Raw genomic sequence first — 14,888 nt, 5'->3', positions numbered from 1 at the left:
CCTGTCAACATTTGGCGATTAAAAATGTTATTTACAAACTGTCTGATGTGTGTACAATAAACACTGAGAGGAATTTAATGCCGCGCTTAAGTATTTTTAAATGCAACTTTGAGTGAGCAATTACTTTCCTTGCTGTCTGGTGTTCATCTCTAAGTTATTTATCAGTCTAAATGAAAAAGCAATTAAAGGCGGATTGTTTCCCAGTCCAGCCTACATGGATGTGTGTGTGCATGGGCTGTTGGCTCAGCAGGACAGATGCAACTGTGGAAATGTGTGTGCCTGGGACTGTATGTGCAGGAGTGCAGCTGCGCTGTGGGAGAGGCTTTGATGGAGCTTGACTCTTTAACGCCTGCATCCCTCGCTGAAAGCAAGGCTTTCCAAAAGGGGCTTTGTAAAACAAGCTGAAAATAACCGTGGGAGCACTGCCTATTGTGCGTATGTAGAGCAAAAGATAGCACTAATGTAAATATTAAACTGTCAGTTGACAGGTATAAAAGCGTTAGCCTTTTAAACGTTGATTATTTTCCAAGCATTCTGATCTATTGGAGGTGTCTCCTGTAATCAGGAGCTGTTACAGGACTCGCCAACCGAAGCAGAGCCCAGCAGGGCTCCCCGTATTTCCCATTGCACGGTGACTTTGGGGTTGCCTCTCAGCGTGCCTCTGTCCTGCCTCAGCCCTGGTTTGCTTTGTCTTGTACTTTGTCAAGTGTTTGTAAAACACAGTGAGCCTCTTCCTCTAGTATTTTCCTTTGTCTGTTCCTTGCCTTTACCCCTTTCTGTGTCACTGCCAGCGTTCCTTCTAACCGCCTTTCTCTTGTTTTTGCTGAAAGGCATTTCTGTACAGTGAATATTTGCCCTTCTTGGCTCATATGCAGTTACAGTTGTTCTCCCTGTTTTCTTTCCTTGTCAATCAACTCATATTTATTCCTAGTGATGTCCTTGCACACATGTCCGTGTGCCAGGTACCACACGCTGAGCTGCAGGAGGGACAGGGAGGCATTGCTGGGCAAGGGGTGTTAGTAACAAAACCCAGCAGTGGCAGCTGGCTGAGGCAAACCAGAGACCTGGAAGTCTCTATCCAGAGGCAGGAGAGTCCAACTTCTATTTCCAAGTACGCCGTCTATTTTACCTCTGCCAGAGTGAAGAAATGGCATTGATGAACAGAGGCAGCCAAGAGAGCATTTGCATTATTTTAATCATTTAATTTCTGTTTTCCTCATCTGCCCTACGTGCTACTGGCAACATCATGACCTGGCTAAAGTGTTTATCCTCTTTTCTCAGTTCCAGCTCCTCTCTTGGTTATAATTTAGTAGCTAGAGCTAATGTGGTAAAGAAAATACTGTCATCTTTGTAGGATCAGTACTTAGGGGATGATACATGAACTGGCTGAACTCCAATGCACTTCTGATCTATTATGTAGAAATATGGTTTTTTGATGACCTCTCAAAATGCATGTAAAATCCATGCAGGTGTAGTACCTCCCTTCAACTTTAACTTACAATTTATATTTTAAGTATGCAGTGTGGGTTAATGAACGTGGCGCTCATTTAATGATTAATATACAATTTAGAAGCCTTCTGCAGAGTTCCTCATTCAGAGCTCCAGGTCACACGTATACCACGATGCTGCTGCTGCTGATAGTCTGTTTCAACCTCTTTTGTGGCATAAGCTGCTTGACTTTGCAGTGAAATCCCTGCCTACCTGTGGAGTTGGAGCAGGTTTGTAGAATGGAACTCCCCCTTGGCGCATATTTCAGCTGAAGGAGGATTTACGCTGGATAAGCTGATCCAGTAATTAATTTCCTTCATGCTTAAACAGTTGCCCTTTTTTCAGAACTTGAATATGAATTTGTCTAACTACAGCTCTCGGTCTTGGGAATGTATATATCTTTACCTGCTAGCTTAAAGAAAGCTCTTCTAAGAGAAATCCTCTCTGCATATTCCCCAAAATGATTGAGTCTCCTCTTCCCCACCTCTCACCTGAACCAAAGAGGTAGGTTTCTGGGTTTTGTTACTAGAAGGCAAGATTTTCAGACCTTGAGGTTTTTTTTCTGTGTTTCCTTTAACCGCTCCTTCATTATCAATGTTACTTTTACAATGAGGAATGTGGACTGTAGGCAGTGTTATAACAGTACTGTTAATATTTAATATAATGGTAATTCCACTGCCCTACTTCTGTACGAGGTGGAAGAGAGTCCCTGGTTTCCAAAATGCAGTCTGGCAGTCTGTGATTTATTCAAGGCAGCAGAGCTTAGTGATGCTACAGATAGATAGTTTCAAGCTGCTGGAAGATCTCTTTAAAGCTCTCGCAGGTGTCTTTCTGCTACTCTGCATCTGTTATGATACAGCAGAGTTATTTCTTTTGATGACTCAGTATTGCTATTTTATCTGACAGTGATACCATGCTTCATTGACAAACCTGCCACCGCATAGGTTGTCACTAATTATACTGGTGTTTTAAATGTTTACCTGTAAAGCAACAGTGGAAATGCCACCACTCACCGTGGCAGTTTCATCCTGGTCTTATTAATCTTACTGTCAGCTGTTGGTTCTCAGTTCAATTCTTCAAATTTCTCATAAAGTTGAGTGTGTGGATCTGGACATGCTTCCCAAGCTGAATCAGTGCCGTAGCAGAAGTGGTACTTCAGTGTTTTACAAACTCTACATTTGTCTTGTCTTTTTACAGCGTTATTGAATCACATTCTCTTTACGGTTCTCTACAATGTCAGGATCCAGGGCAGTGGGTACCACTAAGGGGCTGGTTGTCTCTCATCCTGTCTTCCTGCTGTTGACTGGTCGGTCTCTCATCGCTGTCATTCTGTACTTCTCTCTCAACCCATTTTTTAGCCCATTTCTCCAATTCATAAATCCCATTTTGAATTCTCTTCCTGTCCTCTGATTGCCTCGCTGTCCCTCCCTCTCACTCTGGCAGCATCCGCAGAGTCAGTAAGAATTGTTTTCAATCCATCACCCTCAAGTTAATGAAAACAAGGAATACGACTGGATACAGAACATAAAGCTCTGCAGAGCCGTGAGTGAAGTTTCGTGCCTGTTTTACACTGTTTGCTATTGAGAGTATGATTTTCCAACATACTTTGTACTCACCAAGTATTAGATTCATCCAGACCATATTTCCTTAGCCTGAGAGGTAGGTGTGAAAGGCTCACTAAAGTCAACATAATACCTGCCATTTCATCTCTATCCACAGCATCTGTTATCATGTTAGCGAAGAACATCAGAATGATTTCACACAGTTTGTTCTTGACAAACCCATGCTGCCTGCTACTCCTCTCCTTGTTATTTTCTGCTGCTTATAGATAACGTCCGTAGGAAAATATCTTTCCGAGAATAAAAGTTTATCTTACTGCTATACAATTCACTATTTTTTCCCCCCTTTCCTCCTCTAGCTCCCTCGCGTTGCATCTTCTGAAGGATGCTGGGCTTGTCTCCATCATTCCTAAATAACCACATTGGCCCAGAAGTTATTTCCCTCCTTGTTGGCCAAACTTTCTGAGCTAGTGCCCATCAGAAAAAGTTTGCCTCCCCTTTCTTTCCCTTCACCCCATTGCTGATCTTTCATTTCCTACCTTTCCCTCTATTTTAAATTGACTGTTCTTAGTGTTCGACTTTCTCTGTGTGATTCCCGTGTTGGGTAACGTTTCCCTTATTTCTTTGACTCTTCAGTTCCTTTCAGATCTGCCATTCAACTTCAATTTCTTGTCTCTGCCTTTTAATTTTCCTCCCATTCTAATCGGCTATGGGCTGTCTGAGCGAAAACTTTCTTTTGGACTGTTTGCATGGTCTTTAAATTGCCTTGTCCTCTAATTTATACCACATGCTATTTGCTATGTTGCATTATTTAATTCTCTAAAAGGTTTCAGGTAGAGTGGTTTGTGTGTACGCTACACGGCAAAGCACAGCTGTGTTGCTTAGTCTCCATATGCATCTACTTTCTGCTTTCTCCTTTTAGTTACTGTTTTGGGAAACAGCCTTTTTCACTCCATTATTTCCAGAATCATGGATGCATGAAGGTGGTGCTCCAGGGAATGGCAGAGGTGTGAGAACTGCTGAATCACTCGTGCCCTGACATACCCTTCCTGAGTGCTGCAGTGGTACAGAGCAGGACTTGGTGCTCTGCTGGTGGTTATTATGGGGTACGTTACCCACCGGTACAGGAAAGAATAAGGATTTCTGTTTTCTTGTAGTTTTTCAATAGTCAGACACTTATAAACTCCTTAAAAACAAGGCACAAAGAAAACAGAAATATGTGCTAAATGCTAGTTTGTGGAACATGATCATGTTGTATGTAAACTTACGTGTCAACAGATTAGTTCCAAAAACATCTGTTTGCTTATTATATAGCTTCTCATTAACCAGCAATGTATATGATGCACGTTTTACATAAATAGGTGCTGCTGAAAAAATTCATCATAGTCCATACTTTTTTCCTGCCCTAAGTTTTAGTGATGTACCCGTAAATGTTCAGATGTTCCTTGCTTGCTATAGCGTGACCCAAAGAGTGGAAGTCAGGAGAAGACCTTCTGTTGATTCATGTGGATTTGTACAGCTCCATGGAAAGCATTTAACCTCGAAATGCGGGCTAATGATAGAAAGGTGGGAATCTGAAACTATATTTCCCCTGCTCTGAAAGAAAGGAATGGAAATGCAGAAGAAAGATACCCAGAAACCCAGAGACACCAGCTACCCCGCAAGGCAGTGGCTCGCAAGCACTCCCCTCTTATCTTTCGGCCCGGGGGAGGGTATCCGTGCACTCTGATGTTTGAAGTAGGTTGGGTAGAATTTAACTTTTGGCTCAAGGGAGCCTTTAGTTTATTAAATATGGATGTTCTTGCTGGGGAGCAGTCTCAGGTAGAAACATGGTTTTTTTCTCCGCAGCGCATCGCTTTTCTTGAATGTATGCATCTGGGAAAGAGAGCTCAGCTGCTCTGTGCCTGACTCTTCTCTGTCTGGATCCGCCCGTAAGAAATATCAATAAAAACTGTCAGAAGGTAACAACTGCAGGATTTCTAAGTGTGTGGCGGTGCGATTGTAGCTGCCTTCAAATCTGTGAATTCAGCTGCCTCGTCACGAGGCTGGCCTCTCAGTAGCACTGCTAGGAGGTCTGCGTTACCTGTAATTATACAGAGAAAATTGCTCAAGTTAATGCCGCGTCTAACCGCGGTACTAACATCTGCCTGTCTTGGCAGTGAGACAGCTCCCACAAATATACGATGCAACAGGCTGTCAAAAAATTCTGGCTTCTGCAGTAACTTGCTCTTCTAAGAAAAAAAAAATGCCAGCTCCGGTTACTAATCAGGCCGCGGGTGATCTTTCCACGCTCTGAAGCTCTGGGATCTATCACTCATCCATCAGCATCTGTCCGGCTCTCCCTGTGAGCATCCGTTTCTGCCCGGATGCTGCTGAGGAGGAATCCGACCTGCTGCTGAGCGGGCTGGGTGGGGAGTGACAGTCTCATCCTAAGGAAACAATCAGCTTACCAGCTGCTTTGCCTTCCTATTCCCGCTTTTCCAGGAGCCTAAAACCGGACTGTTCCTTGCCGTGACTGCGGGAAGCCCCAGGAGCAGTTTGCAGTTCTCTCTGCTTCCAGCCTTTGGTGTAGTCTCATGGAAGCGTGTTTCAGAAAATGTAACTTTCAACTGCCTGACACTGCCCAATCTCTTCCGTTTCTTGTCTGCAGTGCTATCAATCACATTGTTCTTGTTGGCTAACCCATTTTTAATCTCATGTGGGAAAACTATCAGTCCGAGATCTTGCCACGTAAGGACAAACGTGTGGCTGCTCTGCAATGCTAATTCATTCTTGCTTAGGACGTGAAAATAAACCAATAGAATATCAATTTGAAGTTTTTAGACCTTGAAATGATTTAAAAATCTCTTAGAAGAAAGACTGGGGCTAAAACTTTGTCTCTGAGGCATCATTTTTAACTTAGCAGCAAGCTCTGGTCGTCTTTTTCTTTAAATTGCCTATTGTACAGATGCCTACCAAAAAATGCTTCTTTGGGACTGTTTGTGTTTAGTAGCAGCATTTATTTCATTTCATGTGACAGATGACTTGGCTTCTGGATCTAGTCATCACTCGCCCGTGTCCCACAGGGGCAGGTGTTTGACTGACTGAAGTGCTGTGGTTTGGTTTGGGAGCTCAGGCTGGCTGGGCAGAGGACCGCAGCAGTCACTGCCTCACTCAGGAGTCCAGTCCACTCAGGAGTCCACCCAAGCCTCGTGGCTCCTGCTCAGATTGGCGTGGGGTTCATTTGGTGTTTTAATCAGAGGAGTGGGAGCAGCAGGCTTCCCAGGCTCTGTTAGCAAGAGCTGATGTTTCTGTTGTCCGTGCTGTTTCAATGATGCTGCCTGCAGGAGGATTTGGTACAGACTTAAATAGTGCAGCTCCTGCTTGGGTGATGGACCCCTGGAGATCTCGGTGTCAGCCACCCCCACCCTCCTTGTCTATAGGTTGTGCAATGCCTGTATGTCCGTCTTACTGAATTTTTGTCATTTAATTATTTTTTCTGTAACGAAATCTACTTTTGAGTTTTTGATGGTTTTCATGGAGATGGAGTCCCACCTGATAACAGCCAGCTGGCTGGGTGCCGCTCGGCATGTCTTCTGCAGGCTGCACTGAAGACAGTGCCACCCAATTAAGATTTAAGTGTCTGAAAGCCTTTCATATCTGTTGTGATTGATATTCCGTAATTATGGGGTTTCTTACCAGATTTCAGGTTAAGCTTCATAGATTTATTTATTTTTTTATTATCCTGAGGCTTTGATCGTGAGACACACAGATGAAATCCAGAGGATTGCTGGATGAAGCTGAATGAACTCTGCTTTATTCTTCAGCATAGTCATGCTTTTTATTCACTCACAAATAAATGCCTGATTTCTGCTTGAGGGAATTTTTTTTTTTTCTGAAAGATGGGGAAATCGAAGAACTGAATGCAACCTGACATTGTGGCAATTTTATTTTAAGCAGATTTTCTGCTTTTTTTTTTCTTCGCAATATTATCATACAGCAGCTAAACTAATGAATATATAATTTTCTTTCCTTTCTGCTAACATGGACCTCTACAAAGGCTCAGGTTGGTGTTGCAATCTGTCTTCATCTTCTCTTATTGTTCTCGTTTAGTAAAAAGGGGCTTCGATGTTGTTCTTCATCAGTCAGCTTTTTTTCCCCTTCCTCTCTCTAAAACCGGGTCCAACTTTATTACCGCCTAACAGATCCATCCAGAGAGGTGCCACATTTGTTTGTTACCCCTGAAACTATCCTTCAGCGGCAGGAAAATGTGCTGTTTCAAAAACACGGGACATTGATTTATTTATATCTACTTAAATTTGCTATGCTTGCCTAGCTTTGTGACAGGGAGACAGCAGAAGCTACAGCACCTACAGCTTCTGGAATCAGCAGAAATGCACCAAAGCTCTCACTAACGAGTTTCTGCCTTGCTTCAGACCCCCATATTTGACAACACAGGAGAATGGCATTTGTTAATATCTCGCTGAGATTCAGTATTTTCTTGATAGTGAAGAAAAGTAATTAAAACATAAAAAGCAGAGTCATAGGAGCTGGCCATTTGTGATTGTATTTGCATATCCCAACAGCTCCATTTTTTTGCATAACTCTGAGACTAAATTGTCTTACCTCAGTAGTTCAGGTAGAAATAAATACCCCATTACTGTGTGATATCTGCAAACTTATATTCTGGGCTGTGTTCTGCTCCTCAAAGGCTGTAGTGACAGTACAACCTTGAGTAGAACCATGGAGGCAGGTTTGGGGTCAGGAGCTGCACATTCTCCCTTATTTTCTCACGTTAAATGATGCCAACTTCTTATTTTAATCTGTAGGAAGCAGTGCTTATGCTTTACCATATTACAGGTTGGTGTTTTTAATGCCTGCACCAATCTTACAGAAAATAAAACCACATACCACTAGAAAATATGAATTAATAAACTTGCCGAGCAACTTGTTAGTTCTAAAGTGTGAGCTGTAATGACTGGGCTTCAGCAGAGTTTGCTGCAATTAACTTCTTAAACAAGGCATTTTCCATTTGTTGCACTTAAGATTTTGAAATACAGTGGTGTCTGTCTTTGCATATTTAATTATCCATTGGAAGGAAATAAGGGATTTACTCGGAGCGTTTTTTAAAGTCCAGCAAAAGACTAGATACAGTAAAAGCCTCTAAATGCCATGGTGAGGGAATGTGGAGCATCCAGATGTCTCTGTAGCAGAATACTCTGCTGCTTTCCTAATTTCTCCCCTTTTCCTTTTTCTCATTTTACAGCCAGAATTTTACAGTGCTGCTTTTTTTGATGGCTTCATCCTGAAATGTCTTTATCTGAACTTTTCAGTATCTGATTTGAAGCTGAGATGTCATCCAGTTAGTGCAAGAAAATGGGCATTTCCAGATTCAGCCCCCTGCTCCCTGAGGGCTCCCTCACCAGCCTCTAATAAATCACTTAATTCTTCATCCTATGATTCTATGATACTGCCCACAGGGCAGAGACTGGGGATTGATACATCTTTCTGTCTGTGCTATAGTAATTATTGCTCTGACTCTTAATTCATATTTTGTACTTAGAATAAAATTGATCCCATCCTTTTGCCAGCTACAAAGTTTTAGGCGGGTCTAGGTTTTCTAGAAACTTGGTTCATCACCAGTGAAGGCTTTTCATAACCTTAGCAAAACTCTTGATTTTCTTTTTTTCTTTACCACAAAGGAGGTAGAAAACACTAATTCCTTTGATTTCAGTGTAAGTGAAAACTAAAAGTGCTGCATTTTCTTCAGGTATCTGCTAGAGGCATAAAAAAATCGGGAATTCAAATAATTTCAGAAGTCTGACCGCATGCTGATCTATTCAAACTTTTGTGTTTTAAGTCATTCTTGAGCAATTTTTTTTATTATTTTGGTGGCTATTTGCAGCATCCAAATACCCAAAGACAAGTATTCCTCAGTGAAACGGCTGCTTTGCAAAATCCAAATTGCTTGAAAATTAATTGTTCGATCAGTTTTAATACTGGTGAGCGGTTAGCATATTTCTGGTGAATTGTGATCAATACATAAACTAGCATGAAATAAAATCAATTTTATTTTAAAGAGAACTATTTAATGTTGAAATTTTAATGAGGTCATTTCTGTGATGTAGTGTTTGTTAATGTGCAAGTACTTGTCCTTCAAATATACAGTTAATTCAGTAAAGCTTTTAAATGCGTGCTCAGATCTGCCAAATCAAACATGCACTTCAGTAATTAACAAAGTGCGTGCTCCATTTTGAATTAAGTTTTAAAGATTTAAATAAAAGAAACTCATTATTATTTGGGTTGGATTAAACGGAATGCAAAGGCAGTATTAGAGCATTACAAAAGTTATTCAGGCAGTGCATGGGCATTTTACAACCAAAAAAAGAGATTTGGATGAACTAGATGGAGTCAAGGTGGAAGACAAATTTGCAAGTAATTGCAATGAATGGATGTCTTTTCAGCTCTATTTCCCACTGTGCTCTGGACCCATTTGTGTCAGGCTGGCTGAAAGAGAAGCCCTGGCTGTGGTCCAGATATGATGAAGCGGTGGCCATGAGCTGTAAGAGGAGACGAGGGACGCTTTTGCACGATGATGTTCCACTTGCAGCCTGGGTATGCAGGGAACATAAAAATGGGTATGCAAAAAGTGTTAAAAGGGAGCAAATTGCAGGCCAGTCTCAGTAGGAGTGGTTTTAACATCTATACTTGAATTTCCTTAGCAGAAAGTGTCTTTGCAAACCAGAGCAAATCAGCTCTCTTTCCTATAAGAGATGTTTTCTAGCTTTAACGTTATTCATGGTGGTCTCCATAGTTTAAAAGTGGGTTGTTATTTCTTCGGTTCTGGTTGTTTCAATGTATAAGGTCTAATGTAACCTTGATATAAGGGCAGCGATGTGAAATGAACTTATGTTAGCAATGAATTTAGCCCATTTTTATTAGAAATGAATAGCACAGAGGTTGTCCTCAGGGTTTCAGGCAACTGCTACAGTGATCAGTTTGGTTGTTCTAATATAATAAGCAGATATTGACTTTAGTTGAGGTGAACACCAAGATTTACTGTCTTGAAAGCTAAAATATTGACTGAGGGAAAACCGGAGTCAATATTTACCTTGAGGGACAATAAATCTTGATGTTCACTAAAATATGAAGTCACTGTGATTTTCAGAAGCATTGAACCTGTTCTAGTTTACTCTGCAGGTGCTCATCAGAAATGCTGCCTGAAATAGGGGTATGAATTTCTTTTAATGAATCACATCAGTTGAGCAATGTGCGTTTCTATATGTCCTTTGCAAGGTCAGTATTATTCCTGACCTACATTTTAATAAATAAATTACAGAACATTATAAATCACACCAAAGCTTCTCTGGCGGTTAAATATTTGGACTTTTCATTAGGGTGCAAATATCAGCTTTTTTAAAAGACAAAATAAATAGATTAACGTTTGTATATCTTGATGAAGTAACTGTCGACTTCAAGATGCTTTACCAAGGAGCTACGGGTTGTGTTGGAGTGAATGGGAGCTGACTTATTTTCTTAGGGCGAAACTATAGCAGTTTGTCTCTTAAAAAGTAGATTTTGTCCTTCTTCCCTTTAATTTATTTAGAACTGTGCCTGTCAACTTGACTTTAGGATTCAGATGTTAAAATATTCCAGATTAATTGTGGATATTGTGGATACAAAGAGTGATACAGTGGTCCTATGAACATCAGTGGCAAAACTCCCGTCGACTTCACTCTGGCATCACTGGTTCGTTGAGTCCAAACCCCTGCACGTGGATATGAATTAAAATTGAGGAAAGCTGTTAACTTCCTAAAATGCTAAGAGTATTTTTATGGTGTTTATTTCTTGAAAGGGTTGAAGGCGAGGCGCTAAGGGATGGAGCCAGGCTGGTCCCCTGGGCGCTGAGCTCTGCGTAGGTCAGGTGTCTGCAGCTTCCAGCATCTTCCTGCCCCCTGAGCAGTGCAGAACAACGGGCCCCTGTGCCCATCACATGGTCTTCATTTAGTTTCTGTCCTTCAGGAGGTGGATTGTGGTAATGCAGTTCCAAACGTGTGTTGGGCTTTTGTAAATGCACTGTCATAGTGGGTTTGCATAAGTTTGGGGAAGGGTGAGCATTAAGCAGATTATTTTCAAGGGAACTGTTGTCGTGCTTGGGAAGAGAAGTGGTGTAGCTGGACAAGAGGCTTCCGTATCTGCAGCGGATGTAGCGGATGGCAAATGTGATGTGGGCCAGGATGCTGAGACTTTGTTGAATTTGAGGCTTGGATGCACTTCATGTTGCAGCCAGGGATTTGTGGGAGCACATCCCAACCCCCTCTGGACTCAGGTGCTTTGGGTCCCTGGGTTGGGTGAGGAGTGAGGACACCACATCCCCATCCCAGCCTCTGTTCAGGGTGAGGAGAGGGTACTCCCATAGAGGCAGGAGGTGAGAAGTGATCCCAGGTTCCCCTAGCTGGTGGGACCCAAAGAACAGCAAGTCTTAGAAAAAATGCTCTGAAAATGTGAAATCAAGAACATCATCTGTTTGACCTCCTTAAGTACCACAGCTGTTAGCAAAAGATAGGAATGAAAGGCTTTAAGGTTTGGCTTGTTCAGGTTTATTTTAATATGAAAAAAAAAGAGAAGAATTGGAAGGGAGTGTAAACAATTGATGGAAAACCAGGAGAGAGAAACGGGAGGAAAACATTGTCCTGTGGAGGAAAGGAACAGGTTCCACATCACCATGGTTTTTGGATGCAAAGATAGAGCCACAACTTATATTCACAGCTCTGCATACCCACAGAGCTTCACCTGTGGAAATCTTGCAGCTCTTTGAGACTCCCATTTAAAAGGGGTAACGAGTCTAAGGGTACACGTTGGAACTTGCTCTGAAGAAATCTGTCCCTCCCAAAGACACATGGTGGTTATTTACACCTTCAGGCTGTCTCAGAGGTGCTACTGGAGATGGCATTGCTCGCAGGACAGAGGAGAGAGGTCATTCACGGATGGGACACACAGTCCTGTCAGCACAATAGCTTAGGAAAATGGGTTATTTCTAACAGTTATATTTCATTTTTTTGGTGGTGAGTGTAATCTGGGAATCTGGACCGAACTGGAAGTACCAAAGAGGTGAGCAGCAGAGCACCTGGGTGTTGAGGTGCCACAGGGATGGTGCTGGGTGTTGAGGGGCCACAGGGATGGTGCTGTGTGCCCTCCTGTGGAGCAGGGTGTCTGTCAGAGGAGGATTTCTAATGGGGCTTCACGTGTCATCCCACCAGCTCCGCACCACTCGGCAGCAGAATACAAACACTCTATTAATGGCTTTATTATTGCGGCCCTGCCTGCTCTGGAAGGAGCACCTTTGAAGTATCACTTCACATCACGTGTATTTGTGGCACTGCAGGTGGGGATCTCTGTTTTGTCCTCACATGTTTCCTCGGATAGATTTTAGTTCCTGTGGCACCCCATCCCTACCCGCACAGAAATCTCCCTGGTTTTCTGTGGTTTTCTTACACGGCAATCACAGCAAATGCCACGGGGGGTTTTGACCACTAAAAAGTGGTTTTGTGCTAAATTCCTGGTGTTAAGTCTCTACTGCTATCGGCAGGTGGGCTTTGCTGGTTCGGAGAGGTCTGAGGTTTAACAGATTTAACAGATTTAACATGTGCAGAGCAATGAGAGGTCAGTGAGACACGGAGCTGGGATTTCCAAGCTCTTGGTCTGGCCCAAGAGAGGAGCAGAGGCTGGTCATGCAGGGTGGGTGTGGAAAGACCAGCAGCGCTTGTCTTCTGACCCGTGGGATTCACAGTGAGTCCTTTAACCCCAAGGACGAGGTATTCATTAGAGCAAGGAAAAAAAAAATCTTAAATCCCTCTAGCCACAGTTTGTGCCATGCTGGCCCCGTGCTGCCCTGTACCATCACCTCCTCTCCGCTCCCAACCTCATCTTTCTCTCCAAAACTCTAAAGAGCTGAAACAGGTGCCCACCCAGCTCTTAGTAAACTTATTGATAAATCAGTTTTACCTCCCTTAATGCTGCCCAGAGGGACGTCCTCTCCCCGGACTGCAGGTTCCCTGCCTGGGGGCAGCCACAGAGTCACGGAACAGCCAGCTCTTGCCAAGTTTGCTGCTTTGCTCACTCGGGGTTTTCCCTCTCCTCGGTGATGAAGAAAATTCTGATCATGCCTAAAGCACACTTTTCCCTCTTCAACGACTCGTCTCCTGCAGTCTGTTTTGTCAGACAGCATAGATAGGGTGTAGTTTTTCTTCCCCCCCCCACCATGGAGCAGGGAAACTAATAAATACTCCCTGCCTCTGCATCCATCTCCTGGCTGTCTTTGGGGAACGGGAAGGCTTTGCCATGCCTAAGGAAGGGTGGTTATTCTCCCTGGTGTGGGCAGAGGGATGGCTGTGGGGTTGGTGACAGACTGGCCGGGGCAGGATGGTGGTTTCATGGAGGACTCAGCTCCTCGCTGCGGGGCTGAGCGTAGGTCTTGCTCAGTAGCTTCTTCTTCTCTTTGCTTTGTGTCCACCAGTTGATGAGCATGGCTGCACAGCTAATTAGGGGCGCTTCTGGTGCCTTGGAAACTGGCACCAGTGCCTGGCCCTTTCAGCCTAGGAAACTTGGTCTCTATATACACTTTATACAATGCATAGATACCTGTAGATCATATAGTTAAGCCAAACACCACTGCCTTGGTGTGCAGAAATCATTAGCCCTTATGGAGTGATTGAGGTGCCCTGAGATCTTCCAGAGACCTTCGTGCATTCCCAGCAAAAGCTGGAGACACCGCACACCTCCTGTGCTCCCCCAAAAACCTGTGGGGTGACCCCCCCTCCCTTGTGCAAGGAGTTTGCGGCGCCCAACGGTGTTGCTGTGCGTGTTCCAGCTGTAGTCCTAATAAATCTTGCACGTTCTCACACATTGTTTGTGCACAGACTGTGAAAAAGGACTTGTGTTTCTGAAGGAAAATCGTACTAATGGTACGGCTGCCTTTGCTCCCTTCGCTCCCCTCCCTTCCTCATCCCTGCATGGAACGTGATGCTCTTACCAGTTCATGCCATGCTTGGCCCCACCAGTCCCAATTTCTGTTTCCCTCTTCCCTTTCTTTTGTCCCTCATGTATTTTGCACTTTTCAGCTTCTCTTACTCTTCCCTCTCTGCTAAGCCTATGCACGACGTATAGACAGACCCACAGGTAAAGTTAGTTTCTGACATTTGCTGTTCCCGAGGAGTTTTCTTTAGCTTTTCTTTAGTGTTGTGTTCTGATGGGCATCGCAGTCTTCCTGCCCTCCACATTCCAAAATGTTGCAAATAAGGTTTCTTTATTGGTGAGGCCACAACATGCAGAGTCGTAATCTGCTATTTTAAAATGAAGCTATAAATTATTAAAGCTGTGGCTGAACTCTTTTCTTTGGGGGGGGGACGGTGGGCAGGAGGGTTGGGAGGAAGGCGGTTGATTTAGTTATTTTAAGCTGTTCAGTGAGAACTGAATGGCTCCACAGCAGCAAGGCCGAGGAGATTTTGGTGTGTGGGAGAAGAAATTTTAGGTGCGCTGTATTTTTTCAGGGCGGCACATTGTGCGTCACACAAAGGAAGAGAGAACACTGCATCTTCAAATCGGCTTCTGCAGGCAAACTGGATTCAAAATAAAGAACTTTAATTCATTATTGTAATAGAACTGGTGAGGCATTCATTTGTTTAAACCCGAAAATCTGCTCAGGTACTATATGTCAGTGTGCTGCTTCTAACAACCTGAATATCCAGCACCTTTAAAAAATGTTTATCAAGTTTTTATATTTTTTCTCTCTACGTAGATAGCATAGTTCAGGTGAATACATGGTCGTGTTTGATTAAGAGATGGGTTAGAGATAAGTCACTT

General features: G+C 43.2%; 1 protein-coding gene across 2 annotated transcripts in view; it reads left to right on the top strand.

Annotated features, from left to right (window-relative positions):
* THSD7B (thrombospondin type 1 domain containing 7B) overlaps positions 1-14,888 on the top strand; it is a 343,216-nt gene that overhangs the window by 288,246 nt on the left and 40,082 nt on the right. Inside the window, exon 17 of one of the 2 annotated variants that reach the window (XM_014941120.1) lies at positions 7,087-7,092. The exons of the other annotated variant lie outside the window; for it this stretch is intronic. Coding sequence (XP_014796606.1) covers positions 7,087-7,092 — 6 coding nt within the window. The remainder of the gene's footprint in view (positions 1-7,086; positions 7,093-14,888) is intronic. 2 annotated transcript variants of the gene reach the window in all.

The sequence above is a fragment of the Calidris pugnax genome, unplaced genomic scaffold (assembly GCF_001431845.1).
Source record: "Calidris pugnax isolate Ruff unplaced genomic scaffold, ASM143184v1 scaffold60, whole genome shotgun sequence".
In the NCBI taxonomy this organism is placed as follows: Eukaryota; Metazoa; Chordata; class Aves; order Charadriiformes; family Scolopacidae; genus Calidris; species Calidris pugnax.
This window is presented reverse-complemented; position numbering and strand designations above follow the sequence as displayed.